At 42.7% G+C, this 22,998-nt stretch overlaps 1 protein-coding gene across 1 annotated transcript in view; it reads left to right on the plus strand.

The window, feature by feature from the left end:
- The window catches only part of LOC145353515 (uncharacterized), a 117,644-nt gene that overhangs the window by 67,629 nt on the left and 27,017 nt on the right, over nucleotides 1–22,998 (plus strand). The window contains exons 18-23 of the mRNA XM_080204324.1: nucleotides 1,001–1,046; nucleotides 4,751–4,871; nucleotides 6,935–7,069; nucleotides 9,313–9,406; nucleotides 10,448–10,627; nucleotides 21,520–21,596. Of these exons, the coding sequence (XP_080060450.1) occupies nucleotides 1,001–1,046; nucleotides 4,751–4,871; nucleotides 6,935–7,069; nucleotides 9,313–9,406; nucleotides 10,448–10,627; nucleotides 21,520–21,596 (653 nt within the window). The remainder of the gene's footprint in view (nucleotides 1–1,000; nucleotides 1,047–4,750; nucleotides 4,872–6,934; nucleotides 7,070–9,312; nucleotides 9,407–10,447; nucleotides 10,628–21,519; nucleotides 21,597–22,998) is intronic.

Below are 22,998 nucleotides of genomic sequence, written 5' to 3' on the forward strand. Positions count from 1 at the left end.
CGAATATCCCTTACGGAAATATGTCCACTCTTACCTCATTAATTCTGCTCCAGGTCTGTTAGTGCTGTCAGACAATCAGATTTAAAATCAGTATGGTACAATGCAACCAACATTTTGATGAGGGGTAAGGAATATGTCCTCCTGTAAAATTCACCAAGGGAAGTTTCCTAGTTACTGACTTCATCCCTGTCCCTGTCTTAGGTTTTTCGAAGCAGGTTGTTTGCAATGTTGCTGACATATCTCTCCCTGGGATAATTTTCAAATAACAAATCTGACCCATCACCTAAAAGGGGGAAGATTAAAGAGAGATAAGGAGGACAGCAAAGCCATGGATTGATTTAAAAAAACAAAAATGAGACTTCTAAAAGTTATGTTTTATCTAATCCACGGCCATTTGGGTCAACAGGTCTTCATCAGCATCACCTATCACCTAAAACTGCAAATTTCCACCTATATTACATTCGCCAACTCCACCCACCACATCTCATCTGTTGCTGAAACTTTTGTTACATTATTTTTATAATGCCGTTCCAGTCAGCCTCCCACGTTCAAATACACATGAACTTGAGATCATCCCAAACTTTTCTGCATTTGTCCTTTGTTGCACCAAGTCCTGTTGACCCTAGTTGACTCAGATAACTGCACTGCTTTAATTTTTGTCTCTTCCCCCATTTTACGTGCTCTGCCATCTATGCCTTCAGTTACCAAGGCTTGGGAATTTCCTCCGCAAACATCCCCAACTCGCTACTCACTTTCCTCCTTAAAAATTATCTCTTTAACCAATCCTTTGACCATCTTCCTTCGTGTCGTCTTTGATGGCTGAATGAAAATGTTGATTTATAAAACACCTGTGAAGTGCCTTAAGAAGTCTTATTACATTAAAGTGCCAATTCTGCCACCCATCCACCCCTCCACCCCCTCGCACTCTCTCTTTAATGAAACCAACTGAAGATTGATTGGATTTCTATCTCATTTTATTATTTATTGCACTTACTTCCAGGTTCCAGATCATAATGTTTACAGTGGAGATCCTACATCATCAGACAGTAAGGCAATTGTTATGCATATACCCATTCTGTTATGACTCATGCTAATCTTATTAATGTCTCGAAATTCATGTAACAAATAAGATTGGCTCTTGATTCAATGTTTGAAACAGAACTTATCATAAACTAACATGAGAGATATTAAAAAAAATTCTTTCTGTAGAAAAATGTGTTCTGGTCAAAACAATCAAGCACCCAATGTTAAAGAAGGTGTTCCAAGTTAATGTCAAAATCAGAGTACAATATAGTAAATCTGACCCATGCCTCCCTTCTTAGATGTTGAATAATTCTGAATTTGATGTTAGAAAGTGTTCAGATTGCTTATTTTTCAATTTCCAATTAACTAGATTCAGTTGTTTAATCAAAACCCCCTGTAAGAATCCCAGCTGTTGCAACAAGTGTTCATTAGCAATCTTTGAATTTTAACAATCTGTTGGATTACCTAATATAAAAGCAAATTACTGCGGCTGCTGGAAATCTGAAATAAACCAGAAAGCATTGGAAAAACTCAGCCTGAAATCTGCTTCTTTGAAACGAATTCCAAAGAAGAGTCATAATTGACTTGAAGCTGTTTCTCTGTCCACAGAGGCTGCTAGATCTGCTGAATATCATAGATCTGTTATATGTTGCACATTCACGTATAGAACATAGAACATTACAGCGCAGAATGATGTTGTGCCGACCAGTTAAAAAGCAATGACCCTCTAACCTAAACCAATCCCTTTCCATCCATAAACCTATCCACGGATCTCTTAAACGCCCCCAAACTAGGCGCATTTACAACTGCAGCAGGCAGGGCATTCCAATCCCTCACCACCCTCTGGGTAAAGAACCTACCCCTGACATCCGTCCTATAACTACCACCCCTTAATTTAAAGCTATGCCCCCTCATGCTAGCTTTCTCCATCCGAGGAAAAAGGCTATCACTGTCCACCCTATCTTAACCTCTAATCATCTTATATGTTTCAATAAGGTCCCCTCTTAGCCGCCTTCTTTCTAACAAAAACCTCAAATCCCTCAGTCTCTCCTCATAGGACCTCCCCTCCATACCAGGCAACATCCTGGTAAATCTCCTCTGCACCCTCTCCAAAGCCTCCACATCCTTCCTATAATGAGGGGACCAGAACTGCACACAATACTCCAAGTGCGGCCGCACCAGAGTCTTGTACAGTTGCAACATGACGCTGCGGCTCCTAAATTCAATCCCCCTAGCAATAAACGCCAAGACACCGTATGCCTTCCTAACAACCCTATCTACTTGATTCCCAACTTTCAGGGATCTATGTACACATACACCTAGATCCCTCTGTTCATCAACACTATTCGGAGTCCTACCGTTAGCCCTATACTCTACACATCTGTTATTCCTGCCAAAGTGAATTACCTCACACTTTTCCGCATTAAACTCCATCCGCCACCTCTCGGCCCAGCTCTGCAACTTGTCTAAGTCTCCCTGTAAACTATGACACCCCTCCTCACTACCTACCACACCTCCGACTTTGGTGTCATCAGCAAATTTACTAATCCACCCAACTATACCCTCATCCAGATCATTTATAAAAATTACAAACAGCAGTGGCCCCAAAACAGATCCCTGAGGCATACCACTTGTAACTGAACTCCATGACGAATACTTACCATCAACCACCACCCTCTGTCTCCTATCTGCTAGCCAATTCCTGATCCAATTACCTAAATCACCCTCAATCCCATACATCTGCATTTTCTGCAGAAGCCTTCCATGGTGAACCTTATCAAACGCCTTACTAAAGTCCATATATACCACATCAACTGCCTTACCCCCATCCACCTCTTTGGTCACTTTCTCAAAAAACTCAATAAGGTTAGTAAGGCACGACCTACCCTCCACAAAACCATGCTGACTATCTCCAATCAATTCATTACTTTCCAAATAACTATAAATCCTATATTTCTTGCACTTTCTGTTTTTGTTATTTTAGGATACCCTGTTTGTTTTGACAGTGTGGTTATAGGCACCTTAAAAAATTTACAGGGATTTGCCGGCACACTGGGACTTTCCCAGGAAGGTGGCAAGAAATATAGGTGCTTTGATCAAAAGACATAGAAGCAGAATTAGGCCACACAGCCCATCGAGTCTGCTCCGCCATTCAATCATGGCTGATATTTTTTTCATCCCCATTCTCCTGCCTTTTCCCCATAACCCTTGATCCCCTTATTAATCAAGAACCTATCTATCTCTGTCTTAAAGACACTCAATAACCTGGCTTCCACAGCCTTCTGCAGCAAAGAGTTCCACAGATTCACCACTCTCTGGCTGAAGAAATTCCTCCTCATCTCTGTTTTAAAGGATATTCCCTTTAATCTGAGGTTGTGCCCTTTGGTTCCAGTTTTTCCTTCTGGTGGAAACATCTACTGTATCCAGGCCTCGCAGTATCCTGTAAGTTTCAAAAAGATCCCCCCTCATCCTACTAAACTCCAATGAGTACAGATGCAGAGTTGTTAACTCGTTCTCTGACTCGTTGGAGTTAGAAGGGTAATTTTGGAAGGTATTGGGAGTGATATTCAGGGCTTTAAGTAGTGGTACATTGAGTTTATAGTTGTTATTTGTTTGCAGGTAAGTTTTTGGTTATAGAGCTTTTAATTTAAGAGAAAGGAATGGATTGGAAACCATGGGACATGACACTTTTATCACACTGCTGGGAGAGGGACTTAGCTTGTTGCATGCTTTATTAATTAAGATACAGAATTTTATTTAGGTTTGTCTGATCACCAAAGTTTATGGATCCACCCTTTCAATTGGTCAATTGACCAATTGTTCAATTGGTCATTCTTCAAATGAGATAGTTGGTATTGGTACACTATTCAATTGCTACCTTCTGCCCAACTGTGGTAGAGCAAACAGTGCAGGAAATAAGAAGAGTGCTGCAGAAAAGGAGAGAAAACAATAGTGAAAATAAGTAAGAGAAAGAATAGAATTGAAGAAATAGGAGCAAGGGAGAAATGTGAAAGGAAACAGCAATGAAAAAGAGTCAGTAGAAAGAAAGAAAAAAGTGAGTGAAGGTGGAAGAAAAAGAACCTAGGATGTGTTAATTGTATGAATTGAGGTTAAGTATATACAGATGTAAGACATTGAATGATTATTTGAACACATATAAAGAGACATTTATTGACACTGATACAAGTAGTTAGGAGTTTTGCAGTTGTAATGGTTCTCCCTATGACTATGAGTCAAGATTGGCCTCTACTCTCTTACTGCACCAACTGGTTGTCAGGAGTTTAACTGGGTGAAGGAGAAGGGGAGAGAGAGATAGTAACAGGAATAAAGGAGAAGAAGCGAGGAACAAATATAAAATACGAGAATATCAGAGAGATAAGAAGTGAACGGGTGAGAGGATCTGAAATGGGTAACTGAGAATGGAAAAAGAAAAGTGAGCGATGCTGAAGTATATATTGTAGATAAGTACTATTCAGAACTAGTTCAATTACAAATTATGAAAAACTAAAAGACCAGATTTTGTAAAGTTGGCCTGGTAAGATCAGCCTGTAGACCTTTGAGAACCTCTGCTTTATGAGTGACGACCATTCTATTCCACATCAAAACATCTGGAGGTGTACTAGAATGAATTGCAGGCACTAATGGTGTTAATGATGCAGAATACTAGAGCACCACTCGCAACTGGTGTATTTTTTTTAAACCTACTCCTGTATAATATGATTTTTAGGCAACTACGTGACACAAGCATTAGTAAAGACTGAACTTTTGAAGGATGGCGAAACTGGTAGGTCCACATGTTACCATTGGGAAGTCAAGGAAAATGAAATAGTTTCTTCCAGTAGTAAAAGGTGAGCAAATAGTCTTGTTTTTAAGTGAATTTAGGCAGAGTTGGAGACAGACATGGTTTCACTGCTGCATTAAAACCTTAGATTTAAGCAAAACTTAGTGGTGGCATGGTGGCACAATGCTTGGCACTGTTACCTCACTGCTCCAGGGACCTGGGTTTGATTCCTGACGTCGGTCACTGTCTGTGTGGAGTTTGCACATTCTGTGTTTGCATAGGTTTCCTCCCACAGTCCAAGCATATGTGGGTTAAGTTGATTGGACATGCTAAATTAACCCTTAATGTCCTGGGATGTGATGGGTTAGAGGGATTAACAGAGTAATTAAGTGGGGATAGGGCCTGGTGGGATTGTTGCCAGTACAGACTCAATGGGCTGAATGGCTGCCTTCTGCAGGGTTTCTTTGTTAAATATTTATACATTCCACTCTCCACTAAGTATATCTTCTTTTAAAAGCCATGAATTAATTATTTGTTTAAGTTTGTGTTCTGAATTTTTTTTATCTATTGAACGATCTGGGCGGGGGTGGGGGGTGATTCTCCTATCTCGCTCTGCTACTTTTTTTTAGTAAAAAGTCTGACAACACCAGGTTTTAGTCCAACCTATTTATTTGATAATATACTCACAAGCTTCCGGGGTTAGCCCCTTCGTCAGGTGAATGGAGAGTTCTGGCCTCAGACAGAGCACATAAAGCACAGACAGTTTAGAGATTACTAATCAGTAATCTCTGAACTGTTTGTGCTTTATATGCTCTGTCTGAGGCCAGAACTCTCCATTCACCTGACGAAGGGGCTAACCCCGAAAGCTTGTGAGTATGTTATCAAATAAATAGGTTGGACTAAAACCTGGTGTTGTCAGACTTTTTACTGTGTTTACGCCAGTCCAACGCCGGCATACCCACATCATGACTTTTTTTTAGCACAGCGAGCCAGGAGACTCTAGTGGCAGCTGATTCACACTGGGCATCCAGGCCTGAGCATGTGTCTCAGACTTCCGGTGACGTCAGCTCTGCGCCAGAGCTGAGTAAATTATTCCTATGAGCTTTTACATGTTTTTAATATAAACAGATCTCTTCCCCACCGCCAGCTAGGAGCGTTTCACTCTAGTGGTGTTTACAGTAGCTCCCCACTTGTGGGAAGCCTGGTGGCCTGACACTACTGGAGTGAAAGGGCGGGGCTAGCCTAGTGGTGTTCCCTAGGCTAGCAATGTCTAGGGAACACCTTGGCACTGCCCACCAGACATCAGGCAGTTCTAAGGAGGTGGGGGCCTAATGGGGGCAGGATCCCTGGAAGGGCAATTGGTAGGGGTGGGGAGTTCCACTGCCATTCTGCAATTGGGCTGAGTGAGGGCATTGGATGGGATGGGGGGGGGAGGTGGGAATTTCAGGGCTGTGGGAAGTGGGGGGGGGGATGGTCGAGGCTGGCCCAGGTATATTTGGCGGGCCTGTGATCTGGGTGTTGGGGGGAGACAGAGGGCCATTGGCGATGTTGGGGGGGTGGGGGGAATCACAGGGCTAGCCAGCGATTGAACTGGTCAGCAATCGGGAGGCTGGCAGTGTGGGGGTCACTGCGCATGCGCCGATTCTGGCACTAACTGGCGCATGCAAAGTGGCCTGCTCAGCACCATACTGCTGGTCTCTCCAGCAAAAATAGGCTCCAGCCACAGATTTTCAATGGGATTCACACTGAGACACTGTGTGCAGTGGAGTGTGGGAAATTCATTTTGAAACTCCTGCTTGAAAAAAACAACAGGATTTACTGCAGTTTACATAAATTTGAAAGTTAGAATTTTTTTGGAGCATCACTGCTCTGGTGTTTCCTGATATCAAAATTTTTACCACCTGCCCTCCCCTGTACCATTCAGTTGAGCTGAACTGCGATGATCTTCAAGATGGGTTGGTAAGAGTGTATTGCATACAGTCCTTATCACAAAATGCTGGTTAAATTGTTTTTAGTCTGTTTACCTGTAAAGCATATTGCAAAAAAAGTGAAAGGACAAATGATCACAAACACTTGAAGATTCAAATCTCAGCATTTTGCTGACATTTCATTGATATTTGTATTTGTCAGATTTCAGATGAAATCTGTGCAGGATGGCACTGCTGGTGGTTCGTTTACAGCTCCTTCCAGCATTTCAAACTATATGGATATTAACAAGCCTGGCATCAGCAATGAAGCAGTAAAAGGAATAGTAACCTGTTTTCGGTAGGTTTTATTTTAGAGTTCCAATATCCAATGTATTAAATTGCTCAAGTGATGTGATAAATTAAATTTGAAGATGTAACAAAATTATGATCTGTGTGCATATGGCAGGATTTAGCAGGTCTCTCAACTGTGGGCGCAAATGTTGCAAGAGGCCAAAAACAGCATTTGTGCCAGTGAGATTTCCGATCAGTTTTCCCTCAGACCTTTCCCGATGACCTATCCAGGAAGGGTGAGAACCTGATTTGCATCAATATGAATGCATTATAATGTACTTGGCGATCCCAATGAATTCTCCCACCCACCTGGTGTGATTTAATGTGGGCACAAATTACTGTTTGTTTTTAAAAACAGGAACCAAGCGCCATGACCTGAGAGAAGGAGGTGAGCACTCCTCCCCATCAGGGAGTGACAGAGCCCACTGCCCAACTCCCAGGGTTGGATTGGGTGGAGGTCTCAGGGTGAGGGGGAGGTTGGGGGCTGCCCCCTCTTGCTCCAGCTCTGCCTTTCATCCTTCAGCTGCTTGAGATGCAATGTGAAAGAGGCACAGTGCCAGTCTGGAGCACAGCTTTGTCCTGGGATCCAGCAGACCTCTGACCTGTAGAATTCCTGGTGTGTTCCTGCTTCCACCTGATGTGCATTAGAAGCAGTGCGGTGCTAATCAAAGTGTCCCAGAAGCCTGCCAGCTAAGTTCGCCCACTGAGGTGTGTGTCTCTGTTGTGATGGATCGTTCGAGTGATAGTTGTGATGCTTCATTCATATCCTCTTCCAAGATCTCTGCTCGGGTGTCCTCAAGGGTAGTTGGTGGAACATTGCTTCTTGCCTGGCCAGGCTCTTAGGTTGATAGTCCTGCAAAGCAAGGGGCATGATTTTACTATATGGCCTGGTCAAGGGTCTGGACAACAAAGCATTCACTTAAGATTGATCATCTGGATGAAGATGCAGTGGCTCCTCACTTTTCTCCCATAGGCCAACCTTGGTCTCATTGAAAGTCTGCTGCTCTTCCTCCCCTGAGGGTTCCATGATCCTTTCCTCATGTGGAGTCAAGATCTTCAACTCAGGCATTCCACTGCCCATTTTCTGTCTTCTTCTGGTGAATCAGAGGTTGATGACAACTGGCATGTGTGGGCTCTGTGCCTAAGCAGGAAAGGGTTCTGAAAAGGAATGCTGAAGAGAGGTTTCAGAATGACGCTGGGAGGTTGGGTGCTCGGAAACTGCGAGGTGGTGGTATGTGGGTTCCAGGTGAGACATTCTGGGGGGTGACAGAAAGGGAGACAGGAAGCACTTACCCTTGCTGATCGTAGTAGGTCACTCATCGTCTTCCAACACTAAACTCCTGCTCTTGCACAGGCAGCTGATACTGATCAGTGCTGCCACCATCCCCCAGATGGTTTGTCATCTTGCTGGAGGTCCTCTTGCCAATCTGAGGGTATATTGTTACCTGCTTCTCCATGGCATCCAGCATATGAGTGAGGCCCCCTTTATAAATCGAGGAGCTGGTTTCCTTACTGTCATCCTCCTGGCTTGAATCAGATTTAAATGTTATGGAGTCGTTTAAATGCTTTGCCCCTTTGATTGAAATGTTCAGATGACCCCTGGGCAGGCAAATCAGATGCTTCGTGCCTCCGGCGCAAGTACCTAAGGATTACAATCTGGATCATGTCGCCGGGAGTTAACAGGAATCCCACCAATTTTCTCACTGGGAACGACTTTTTTTGCAAAAATTTCACTCAGACAAGCTTTAACAGGGAAATCATTCCAAGAATCAGCAAAATTACTATACTTTAGTACTACCAACAAGCAGATGACACAAGTTGAACTTAAAATTAAACACTGAGAATCACACTACTCAACTGGTGGCATTTTTATACTGTTTGAAAGCATGAAACCGCTGAACATAAATAGGAGCAGGGATAAGTTGTATGACTCTTCTGAGTCTGCTCTTATATTCAATTAGATAATGACTGACCCGCTGCATAAAAGCCACTTCCCTCCCTACACTCCTATACTTTAATTAAAGTTGTGTCCAATTATCCATCAAATTCAGTTTCTGAGTTTACTTTGACTGAACACCACTGCTGTACAGGCTAGAAAATGCCAAAGATTCTCAGTCTGAGTGAAGACATTTTCTTCATTTTGCAGTCTTAAATGATTAAGCCCTGAGGCTTTGACCCTTAATATTGTCTTTTAAACAAAGCATAGATATATGATGCAATTAACAAAGGATTCTTTTGATTGCTGTTAAGGAATCTTCTAAGCCATTTTATACCACAAAACTACCATATTTCAAAGGAGACCATTAACTGTATGACAGCAGAAGAACTTGTTATTTTTCCCATGGTAAGTCTACTGTTATTCATTTCCATGATAATATGTAACAGTGAAAGAAACCTCTGTTCCATAATCATTGTTAATCTATATTGTAAAATGTTGAGTTCTCTAACCCATTTTGTACAGAGTTTTAAAAATAACCACAGTATGGGCCCAACAATTAGACAAGATAGTACCTGCCATGTGGCCTTTCTGGGTTCGGGGGGATGGTCTAATTAGTCTAATATTAACAGGTCAGTATACTAATTGGGGACTCCCCTAAGGCATTCATTACACCAGGCTAAGTGGATTGGCCATACTGAATTGAAGTTTTGTGTCCAAGATGTGTAGGTTAGATGGATTAGCATGAAAAATGTGTGGCTACAGCGAAAGGATGCAAAAAGAAGTCAAGGGTAAGATGCTCTGTCAGAGAGTTGGCGCAGACTCGATTGGCCAGATAGCTGCTTCTACACTGTAATGATTCTGTTGGGAAATCCATATTGGCTGGGGAATTGGGGCAGGCAGCCAAGCACTCCCTTCAACAACAAATTTGTGAAGCTTCAAACAACCATCTTGGCAAATGGACACATTGAGAAATGCATGTTCCTTGTTAGGATTCAGGCTGACATCCCCAGGTGGATCTCACTTCAATCCCTGTCACCAAAATGCATTTGGTTTGACCAGGTGTACTTCTGTCAGCCAAATTCAAAGTCATTCTGAAAACTCAGGAAGCAGAAACTCCAGGCTTTGTTGTTCTTGGTCTTGTCCACTCTTAAGTAATATTTAGGGTGCACTATGACTCCATTCCCAATTATTTTAATTTTTATAATTAAAGTAGAATGATAGTAACTTTATTTGGCATATTTCTCATAACTTCAGAATTGTAAAATGACATCTTTCCACTATACATTTTTAGACACTACTTTTAGAACACAATTGCACTTCCTATTTTCTTTGATCTTCACTTTTTTTTTCTTTTCCCAGTGTTACTGGTTTGTCCATTTTTAAAATTAACAAACTTATAATAGTTTATATGTCATTTAGCTAATCGTGTGCTTATTTTTATGTTAGCATCACTATTTTTTCCGTTATGAGAAAAGTTTAAGAGAACGACTCCAATCTTCAGCTAAAAATGTGATCACAAGGGCTCAGGAACTGGAGCAGAAAATACATCAGGCCGAGGCAAAGTTGGAAGAAACTAAAGAGAAATTGGAATGCCATCAAAATGTCATTGCACAATTATTGAATAAGGTTCATATTCTATGTAAATCCTGAGAACTTGTATTTTTTTTAAATAGATAATTGCATTAACTTACCCATAGCAACCCAATGTTGTTGAACCAAACGTATAAATTTTGAACTGAAATGAGGGGTAGAATTGTGAATACTATTGTCATGCTGATCAGCATGACATCTTTAAATCTGGGAGAGATACATTTTTGTTAAGCAAAGATACTAAGGGATATGGACCAAATGTGGGTATACGGAGTTAGGCCACAGATCACTCCTGATCCTATTAACTGGTAGAACAGGCTCACTGGGCTTAATGGGCTACTCCTGTTCCAAAGTTCACCCTGTTTTCTTTATTCTCCTCCAATTTCTCAATATTAGGTTTTTGCATTGGATATTGGATGAGAACACCTTAGCCCTTGTGATTTGATCAAAAACCTGTTTCACCCATTTAATAGCTTTTGACCATGATTTTGTTTGGATATAGTAACAGATGTACCACATCAAATAAGATTTCCTACCAGATACATTTCCAGTTTTCAATGGATTTTGTGCTAGCTAAAGAATGTTTTTGGCGATACTCATTGGACAGTAATGACCCTTTGCAAGGAAATCATTATGTAGCCCTGTTGACTGAGAAGACTCAAAATATTATAGCCAATCTTTTGAGTTTCGTACCTGGAAAAAATTGTGTTGATCCTTTGCCCTTGTTTAGCACCTGGAAAAAAAAACTGCAGCTCAATTTTTAGAAATAAAAATAGAAAATACTGGCAATATTCAATAGATCGGGCAGCACCTGTAAATAGAGAAAATGTTTCAGTATACTATTGTCATCACTAGGTGGGATTTTCTGCGCAACCCGTTGTTTCATTGAAGTGACTCGCAATTGGTTAGCAGTGTGATCTTCTGAACCTGCCATCGTCAACAGTGTTTCCCATTGATTACATCTCTTGCTACTGGGAAACCCACATTAGAGTTGTAGAGTCGGGGGGACCGGAAGATCCCACTGGCATGGATGGCCAGAAAATTGTAGCCATTACTCTGTTTCTCCCCACAGATGCTTTCCAGCATGTTTAATGTGGCTGTTACATTCAAGAAAAGTTTTCTTTGGAGAACTTTTTAAATTTATAATTAATATTTGCCGTTTCAGTTCTTGTTGCCAATTCCCTCTAGCCTTTTACACTTGATGGAGGCTGTAGCCAGAATTTTTCAGCCATGCCAACTGGTGGGAATGTTTGGTTTCACTGACTGCAAACCCCTGCTGCAGGTTTCCCAGCAGCAGAGGGTGCACAAAATAGAAAACCCTGCTGAAAGCAACAGGAGGCTGCCTCTGCTACCATGAAGTACGCCCCAGGGTATGTGGAAAATCTCGTCCCATACCTTCTTTGCTTCCTCACCCTGTCTGTTGTGAAAATATAGATTTAGTTGGAAGTAAATGAGGGAAAACAAACCAAAACCTCTTTGACAGCTACTGAAATAATTTGTTTGTCCCTTTCTCCTCACCCACTATGATATCTTTTCCTGGCAGAAAAGAGGAATCTTCCCAACCCCTGACCGTAGAGCTACTCCTCTCTGGAATAAAATGAGAAGCACAGTTGAACTGTAAGCTTTCTCATGTTACTGAGCCATCGGTCTTCATGTGCACATTTTAATTTCCTGTTTTTACATTTCCTCTTCACACAATGATGCTGCCATATTATAAATTCCTTCCAAAGCATCTTGCAGGGGCTCTTGAACTGCAGCTTTGGATACTTGTGCCTGGTCTTGAGTGCAGTAGAGTATATCGTGCAATGCCCCGGGCTGTTTTTTCCTTTAGAATCTAGGAAATCCAAGTATTGAAGTTACCTAAAGTCCAGAATGAACTTTTGGTGCATTGCACTCACTGTACCTGCCTAGGAAAATCAGCCACATTCTGAGCAAAGTGGTTGGTGAGAACACACAACCACCACCTCTTTTCCCTGCCGCCCCCCCCACCAACAATCCCCAGAACACACCTTTTCAACAAATTCATTTTTCTTATGTGAATTTATAACCTGATGTAATCACTTTTTACCATTAGAAAAAATTACTTACTGAAGTTAAGTGACTGTGGACACAACATCCTTGGGAGAAGGACTGGGATTCACTCATCTGTGACTTGATGCCACTAAAACTTGTAGGATCGGGGCCAGTGACCAATTTAATTATTCTGCACAGGCAACAGGCAAAGAAGGTTGTGAATTCTGATGAAACATGCCTGAAATAAATAGTATTAAATGTAAAAATTAATCTATTGCACAATGAAGCATTTGATCTCGGCTCTAAAATAATTGCAGCTAATCCCCTCAACATAGGGAATGGAGAGAGAAGGGGGATGCGGTATGATCTCGCTGATTGACCATTTCTATGTTTCAAGTTGGCACTGGAGTACAGCAACTCTTTGCGAGCGATGTTTGGCATGATTTGTATGGCTAGCACGTGAAAAATATTTTTCATTGTATTTCAGTACATGTGACAATAAATCAAATCAAATATTGGTGCACATGCATAATCACCAAATTTAAATGTTAATATATTTGAAAATGTTCATGCAGTAATGTATCTAATTCTCACATTTTTCATCAGCCAATTGCACTGCAATCTAAAGAAAACGGATCATTTGGAAAATCCGGTTAAAACTTTTGAAGAGGATCCAAAATTTTCAAATTGTAGTCAGTGATTGAAAACAAGTGGAAAATGTTGCACAAACTGTCAACAAGGCTAAATTACTGTAGGCTAACATGAAGGATTATCGCTTTGTGAATTTTAGAGAAAACAGTATGTGAGTTTCAAGCAGGAAGAAATAGAACAAAATAAATCCCTTGATGTTTACCAAGAACTTCATGTCTTAATTAGTGTTCCTTTCATACAGTAGAGAACTATAAAATGACTGAAGAACATTTCTAGTCAGCTCATAATTTCTTTATGCTTATTTGAACATGTGCTGTGAGTGTGTCAAAATATTTCAATTTCTTAAGTTTATTTTTTAAGTGCAAGACTTTTATGTGAATTATGTTTTAATGCTGGAATACTTGTTACAGGCACTTACAATTTTATTAACCAATAATATTTGAAACTTTTACATGGTTACAAAGTATCCTGTCTTGGGCTTACTGATAGTTAAACGTTTTATAGTTTTAGATGATTGATAACAGTGGACAGTTAAGATTTAAAAGTATTATATCCTTCTGTTTTTTTTAAATGTTCTGACAAAGTTAAAGTTTATTTCATATTATGAAAGTTTACTATTTTCGTAAAGATCATAGCTTGTGAGATATGTAGATACAGTTTGTCTTGCTAATTTTTCAAATAATGTTTGCTATGTTGGTGAAGGGAATTAAAATAATTCAACCTTTTGTTGTCAGAATTAACCAATAGTCCTTTCTGTTCATGCAAATATATTGCACTCACAACAAAACATTCCTCCATAAATAGTGCGAGCTCCATTTCAGAAGATCAGCTCGACAAGTCGGAACTACCTTTAAGTGTATCCTACCTTAAGTTCCCTCATTCCCATCCCCTCTTTTACTGGTCCATTATTGACAGCGGAACCTCACAACTCTACACTCCGGTATTCTTTTCCATGATCCTGTTACATCTATTAACTTAAAAGTGTCCTCAACTGCACCTTCAGTCACCTCTGTGAATTCTCAAACACTATGAATGTTTGTTTCAACAAAGAAACATTTTCAGATATAATATTGTAATTGAAGTGGTTTACTTTTGTTTTCAGACTATTTTATTTCACCACTTTTTGTGTTGATAAACAAACCTATAGAATCAAGGTTAATACATTATATGGATACATTTGTTTTTATATTACATAAACCACTTTGTATGGAAACTTTTCAGCCAAATGTCAACAATCCCAGCAGAAATTTTCAATTTCTCCCAATCTCAGATTCATGTGAACAATGTAACTGCTGTTTCAAAATAAGATGTTAAAATATTAGCATCATATACATGATTGCATCAAATGATTTCAAACATTTTTACTAGGATTAGAAACTGCACAAGAAAAATCTTCAGACTCAGATCAATATGGCCAATAACAGTGAAGGACTGAATTTCTGTTCCTGTTTGCCAGTAGTGCAGATACATCTGGCACAATGAACTGGGGGCTGAATCAGTGGGCCAAATTTTAAGCCCACATTAGCCTTCAGTGTAAACATCAATGCAAGCCCAAAATCACACAAGAATCAAAAAGCATGATTTTCACTGGTGAGAATTCATTTCCTGATTTTTTTTCCCCGACCCTTACCAGTGAAAAGACAAGGTTCCCCTAGTAAATTAAAAATCATTAAAGGCCTTCCCAGCTATATGATCCACCCTCACTTAATATTTAGTCACATCGGTGAGGTTTACAGCAGGCATAGAACGTAGAACACTACAGCACAAACAGGCCCTTCGGCCCACAAGTTGCGCTGATCATATTCCTACCTACCAGGTCTATCTATAACCCTCAATCCCATTAAATCCCATGTACTCATCCAGAAGTCTCTTAAAAGACCCCAACGAGTTCGCCACCACCACCACTGACGGCAGCCGATTCCACTCACCCACCACCCTCTGAGTGAAAAACTTACCCCTGACATCTCCTCAGTACCTACTCCCTAGCACCTTAAACCTGTGTCATCTCGTAGCGACCATTTCAGCCCTGGGAAATAGCATACAGAAACGGTTACCAGTTCAGGGGAATCCCAGGGAGTGCCAAACTAAGTATAGCTCCCAGGGGGATAGGAACATGCCTGGACTGCACTTGATGGTGCCAACCTGTGCCAGGTTGATGGCAGATGGTGGCACTGCTGGGACAGGCCCTATGGGGAGCCCCATTGAGGGGGTGGTTTCCTTTTAGGTGGGGTGGGGGGGTGATGTGCCTGTACAGTGGGATGGGGGGGAGGGAGGGGGAGAGGAGTCATCCCAATGTTTATGTAGTGGGTAGGTCACCCTGCAATGCCCTGTGTGATGGGGAGGGGACTTGCCTGATGCTTATGAAGGAGTCCCCAATATCCATGGGGACTGGGAGGGAGTTTATTTTTATCACAGATCAGGAGCCCTTTGAAGATGACACCCCAATCTCTGTGGAACCAGCATTATTGCCTCTATCAGGCCCTACCCCTCTACAGTGACAGCAAAAATCATGCCCAAAATTCGGCAGATGGAGTATAATGTGGGGAAAATGAGAAGTTGCTTACTGTGGCAGTAAGAAAAAAGCAGAATGTTAAATGGAGAACATAGTGCAGAGGGATCTAAGTGTTCTTGCGTATGAGCTACAAAAAGTTAGGATGCAGGTGCAGTGTGTAAAAAAGAAAGCTATCCTTTATTACAAGAGGGGTCAATCATAAAAGGGTGTTAGGGTTCAGTTATACAGGGCAAACATGACACTGCATATTGAATACAGTGTGCAGTTTTGGTCTTATTTAAGAAAGAATGAAAATGTATTGGAAGCGGTTCAGTGGAGGTTTACTAGACTGATCAAAGCAAATTACTACAGATGCTGAAATCTGATGAAGGGCCATCCTGACTCAAAACGTTGGCTCTATTCTCTTTCCACAGATCATAGAATATGAATCATAGAATCCCTGCATACAGAAGGAGACCATTCAGCCCATCGAATCTGCACCAACCATAATCCCACCCAGGCCCTATTCATGCAACCCCACACACCTACCTTGCTAACCCCCTGATACTAAGGTCAATTTAGCATGGCCAATCAACCTAAATCGCACATCTTTGGACCGTGAGAGGAAACCAGAGTACCTGGAGAAAATCCACGCAGATACAGAGAGAACATGCAAACTCCACATAGACAGTGACCTGAGGCAGGAATTGAACCTGGGATCCTGCAGCAATGCTAACAATTGTGCCACCTTGCCACCCAGTTGTCAGACCTGCTGAGATTTTATAGTATCTTCGGTTTGGTCACTAGATTCATGGCTAAATGAGCAGTTGTCTTATGAGGATAGGTTGAAAAGGCTAGGCTTTTTTACACTAGAGTTAAATTGGGTGACAGATGACTTGATTGAAATGTGTAAGATCTTGAAAGGTTTTCACAAGGTAGATTTGAAAATACGTTTTCTCTTGTGGATGAGTCCAGAACAAGGGGGATGTTTTAAAATTAGGGGTCACCCTTCAAGATCCACTACAGTTCACGTATTGCTGCAGCAGCAGACACCATCTCCCTGGCCGCACACTCAAAGAACAAACAACAAAGAACAACACAGCACGGGAAACAGGCCCTTCGGCCCAACGAGCCCGCGCCGCCGTCCCACTGTCTCAGTGACCTATTCATGATTTTAGTCTACGCCTAATGTGCGAGGATCAGGGGGGTCCAATATAGGGACAATTTGTTACCCAATCAATCAGCCTAAAAGCACATCTTTGGGATGTGGGAGGAAACCGGAGTACCCGGAGGAAACCCACGCAACCACGGGGAGAACGTGCAAACTCCCACAGACACAGGCCCAAATCCATGTGTCCGCACAGCAACAGAGATAGTCTCTGAGCTGTCATGTTGCCCTCGAGATGGTCCAGTTTAAGCACACTAACGACATGAAGCAATAGGCAACTCCCGAAGCAACGTCCAAGAGCAGCCCACTACAACCTGCCGCATGCATGCCCCTTGCTGGACTTAAATGCCTGTGGAGACAAAAAATTCATTATTAAACAGGCAAAAACATAATCCCAAGCCGACAATGTTTAGTAAGGCCTGCTATATCCCCCTATATGTAGCCCGCTCATGTGGCTGTCTAAGTGACTCTTAAACAACCCTAGCGTGTCTGCTTCCACCACCTTACTCGGCAGTGCATTCCACACCCCCACTACCCTTTGCGTGAAAAACTGCCCTCTAATATTTGTCTTATACCTAGCCCCCCTCACCCTAAGCCCGTGACCCCTCGTTCTATCCATTTCTAATAGCGGAAAAAGCTTACCACCATTTACTCTATCTATCCCCTTCATAATCTTATAAACCTCTATTAGATCCCCCCTCAGCCGACGTCTCTCAAGGGAAAACAGCCCAAGTTCGTTCAATCTTTCCTCGTAAGACAGCCCTTCCATACCAGGCAGCATCCTGGTAAATCTCCTCTGCACTCTCTCCAGGATCTCTACATCCTTCCGGTAGTACGGCGACCAGAACTGGACGCAGTACTCCAAGTGAGGCCTAACCAACGTTCTATACAACTGCAACATCAGACTCCTACTCTAATATTCTATACCCCTTCCTATGAAGGCTAACATACCATACGCTTTCCTCATCACATTCTGCACCTGCACCGACACCTTCAGGGACTTGTGCACTTGCACCCCCAGGTCTCTCTGCGTATCTATACTCCGGATAGTTCTACCTTTTATCGTATAACTCCCCTCCACATTATTCCAGCCAAAGTGCGTCACCTCGCATTTCTCCGGATTAAATTCCATTTGCCATCTATCTGCCCAATCTACCAGCCTGTCTATGTCCTGTTGCATTGCCAGGCACTGCTCCTCAGTACCCGCCAATCCAACCATCTTAGTGTCATCAGCAAATTTGCTGATCACACCACCTACCCCCTCTTCCAAGTCATTAATATATACCACAAATAGAAGAGGTCCTAGTACCGAGCCCTGCGGCACACCACTGGTGACAGACCTCCAATTGGAAAAGGAGCCTTCCACTACTACCCGCTGTCTCCTCCTCCCAAGCCAGTTCTCCACCCATCTACATACCTGGCCTTGTATCCCATGAGCCTTCACCTTTTCTATCAGCCTACCATGAGGGACCTTGTCAAACGCCTTACTGAAATCCATATAGACGACATCAACGGCTTGTCCTTCGTCAACCGTTTTTGTCACCTCTTCAAAAAATTCCACTAGATTCGTAAGGCACGACCTCCCTGTAACGAAGCCATGCTGCGTATCCCTGATCAGATTGCAGCGCTCCAGATGTTCATACATCCTATCCTTGAGGATCCTCTCCATTAGCTTGCCTATAACTGAAGTCAAGCTCACCGGCCTATAATTCCCTGGGTTATCCCTCTGACCCTTTTTAAACAACGGTACTACATTTGCAATCCGCCAATCCTCTGGGACCTCACCTGTGTCCAAAGAAGAGACAAAGATTTGCGTCAGAGGCCCAGCAATTTCATCCCTCACCTCCCTTAGCAGCCTGGGATAGATGCCATCAGGCCCCGGAGATTTATCCGTCTTTATACTGTCTAAAAGTCCCAACACCTCTTCCCTCGTGATGACTATTTCCCTCAACGGATCCTCAAACTCCTCAAGCACAGCACCAGACATCAGGCCCCTCTCCTGCGTGAATACCGACGCAAAGTATTCATTCAAGATCTCCCCCATTCCCCCAGGCTCCAAGCATAGTTCCCCTCCTCTGTCCCTGAGAGGACCAATCTTCCCTCTAACCATCCTTTTGTTTCTAACATAGGAGTAAAATGCCTTAGGATTTTCCTTAATCCTACCCGCCAAAGCCATTTCGTGGCCCCTTTTTGCCTTTCTGATGCCCCTTTTAAGTTCTCTCCTACATTCTCTGTATTCTTCTAACGCTATCTCTGTCCTCAAATGCCTAGATCTAATGTACGCCTCCCTCTTCCTCCTGACCAGGTCCTCAATATCCCTAGTTACCCACGGCTCTCTAATCCTACCCTTCCCATCCTTCCTCTTGACCGGCACATGTCTTTCCTGCAAAGATTTTAGTTTTCCCTTGAGAGACTCCCACATACCCAGCGTCGACCTGCCATCAAACAGCTTACCCCAGTCCGTATCTTTAAGATCCTGCCTAATCCGGTTGTATCTAGCCCTCCCCCAGTTTAACACCCTCCCCTTAGGACAGGCTTCATCTTTATCCATTAATATCTTAAACCAGACAGAGTTGTGGTCACTGTTAGCCACATGCTCTCCTACTTCAACGTCAACCACCTGCCCAGGCTCATTCCCCAGAACCAAGTCCAGTATAGCCCCCTCTCTGGTCGGGCTCTCCACATACTGCTCCAGGGATCCTTCCATTACACACTGTACAAATTCCTCCCCGTCAGCACCCTCTGATCTCGGCACCTTCCAATCTACCCCGGGGAGATTAAAATCTCCCACTACCACCACCCTATTCTTCCTGCACTTATCTAGAATGTCCCTGCTTATCCCTTCTTCCACAGCCCTCGGGCTGTTGGGTGGTCTGTAGTACACACCCAACATAGTAACATCTCCCTTCCTATTCCTCAACTCCACCCAAAGCGACTCGATTCCTATATCCTCTATACCTCCCTCCCTCTGCACTGCTATGATGCAATCCTTAACTAACAACGCCACTCCCCCACCTCTCAGCGACCCACCCCTATCACGCCTGAAGCACTTATACCCAGGAACATTCAACTGCCAGTCCTGCCCTTCCTTTAACCAAGTCTCTGTCACCGCCATCACTTCCAACTTCCTTTCGAACATTAATGCCTTCAGTTCATCTGTTTTGCCAGTCACACTCCTAGCATTGAAACACATGCACCGAAGACCCTCAGAAACAATCCGATCCTTCTTCCTACCCTCCGGGCTTACCCTATCCCCAATCCCAGTTCCGTCCACCTCCCCACCCCCCCTCCATATTAATTTAAACCCTGCCAAAACACTCCAGCTAACCTTCCAGCTAAGATATGCATGCCCTTCCCAGTTAACTGTACCCCATCCCTCTTGTATATTTGCCCCTCTTTCATAAAGACTTCCCAGTGGTCTACGAATCTAAAACCCTCTGCCCTACACCAGAGGGTTTAACCCTGGAACACCTAGATAACAAGGACACTTTATGTCAGACTCGTATTTATTGACTACAACTCAACCTTCAACATCTTTATCCCAAAACTCATCTCCAAACTCTGTGCCTCAGCTCCTCCCTCTGCAACTAGATCCTGGACCTCCTAGCCTACAGACTGCATTCAGTAAGGATAGGCACGACACCTCCTCCACAATTATCATCACCACCGGTGCACCACAAGGGCGTGTCTTCAGCCCCTTACTATATCTCTTACTATACTCCTTATACACTTATGACTGTGTGGCCAAATTCCTAGCCAACCCAATTTTCAGGTTTGCTGATGACACCATCATAGTGGGTCAGATCTCAAACAATGGTAAGGCAGAGTACAGGAATGAGATAGAGAATCTGTTGAAATGGTGCAACGACAATAATCTGTCCCTCAATGTCAGTAAAATTAAGGAGATAGTCATGGACTTCAGGAAATGTAGTGGAGGATGTGTCCCACTTTACACCAATGGTGATGACGTCAAAATGGTTGACAGCTTCAAGTTTCAAGGTGTCCAGATCATCAACAGCCTGTCCTGGTCCCTCCACGCTGACACTATAGTTAAGAAAGCCCATGAACATCTCTACTTTCTCAGGAGGCTAAGGAAATTCGGCATGTCTGCTATGACTCTCACCAATTTTTACAAATGCACCATAGAATGCATCATTTCCAGACGCATCACAGCTTGGTTCCTGTTCTGACCAACACCTCAAGAAACTACAAAGGGTTGTGAACAACGCGCAGTACATCATGCAATCTAGCCTCCCATCCATTGACTCCATCTACACTTCCTGCTGCCTTAGAAAAGCAGCAAGCATAATCAAAGGCCCCATGCAAAAATTCTCCTCACCTCCATCCTAGATTTGATTTGATTTTATTTATTATTGTCACATTTTTTGGGATACAGGGATAAAGTGTTGTTTCTTGCAAGCTGTACAGATGAAACACTGTAGATAGGGGTGAAGGAGAGAGTACAGAATATAGTGTTGCAGTTACAGATAGGGTGAAGAGAAAGATCAGCTTAATATATGAAAGGACTATTCAAAAATCTGATGGCAGCAGGGAAGAGCCTGTTCTTGCTATGTGATCTTAAACTTTTGTAATTTTTCCTGACAGATGGAGATTGAAGAGAGTATGTCTGTAGAGCACAGGGTCCTTGAATATGCTGACTGCTTTCACAAAGCAGCAGGAATGTAGACAGAGTCAATGGATGCGAGGCTGGTGTGTGACATGTTGCAAGCAAACCACTTAGCCTGAGAGTGCAGGTTAAGCTAATGCCAGTGCTTGTGCTGACAGCATAGGATATAATTGATTGGCCTAAGCTGCCATTGCTCTGTCATGTGATGCAGGGTGGAAGTGGATGGAGTTTTGGTCAGGCATCAAATGAACTGAAGACTGATTTGATTTGATTTATTATTGTCACATGTACTAGCATACAATGAAAAGTTTTGTTCCTTGCCTGCTAAACAGTCAAAGCATACTGTTCATAGAGAAGGAAATGAGAGAGTGCAGAATGTAGTGTTATGTTCATAGCTAGGGTGTACAGAAAGATCAAGTTAATGCAAGGTAAATCCATTCAAAAGTCTGACAGCAGCAAGGAGAAAGCTGTTCTTGAGTCGGTTAGTACGTGATCTCAGTTTCATATCTTTTTCCCAATGGAAGAAGGTGGAAGAGAGAATGTCTGGGTGTCCTTAATTATGCTGCTTTGCCGAGGCTGCGGGAAGTATAGACAGAGCCAATGGATAGGAGGCTGGGCATTTATTTGGTGGCAGGACTCTCCAGGAGTTTCCTATCACTTGAAGTATGCTAGCTGTGTGCAGGGCATCCTTCAAATATAGCTTCTGGATTACTGAAGCTCTCAGGACATGGCAGGGTGGGCAAATCAGCGGTCACTCCACTGACAATCCAATGATAAACCCAGGCCTGCACACTATGGCAGAAAAACACACCACTGATGTCAGCAAGTCTAGTCTGGGACAATTCTGCCCTTTGTCGCTTAATTATGACCACTCCCTTTATTAGTTAATGTCTGAAAAACCTTGGATCTTCCCTTTTGTTCTTTCCTCCTTTCAATGGCATAGTGGTTAGCACAGCTGCCACACAATGCCAGGGACTTGGGTTCAATTCCTAGCTTGGGTCACTGTCTATTTGGAGTTTGCACATTCTCCCTGTGTATGTATGAGTTTCCTCTGGTTTCCTTCCACAGTCCGAAAGATGTGCTAGTGAGGTGCATTGACATGCTAAATTCTCCCTGAACAGGCTCTGGAGTGTGGCAACTAGGGGATTTTCACAGTAACTTCATAAGACATAGGAGCAGAATTAGGCCACGCCGCCATTCAATCATGGCTGATATTTTTCTCAACCCCACAACCCCTGATCCCTGTATTTATCAAGAACCTATCTATCTGTCTTAAAGACACTCAATGACCTGGCCTCCACAGCCTTCTGTGGCAAAGTGTTCCACAGATTCACCACTCTCTGGCTGAAGAAATTCCTGCTTATCTCCATTTTAAGGGGTTGTCCCTTTAGTCTGAAGTTGTGCCTTTAGTTCTATTTTTCCTACTAGTGGAAACTTCCTCTCTACGTCCACTCTAT

The sequence above is a fragment of the Carcharhinus amblyrhynchos genome, chromosome 15 (genome assembly GCF_965287045.1).
Source record: "Carcharhinus amblyrhynchos chromosome 15, sCarAmb.v2.hapA, whole genome shotgun sequence".
NCBI classification, from domain to species: domain Eukaryota; kingdom Metazoa; phylum Chordata; class Chondrichthyes; order Carcharhiniformes; family Carcharhinidae; genus Carcharhinus; species Carcharhinus amblyrhynchos.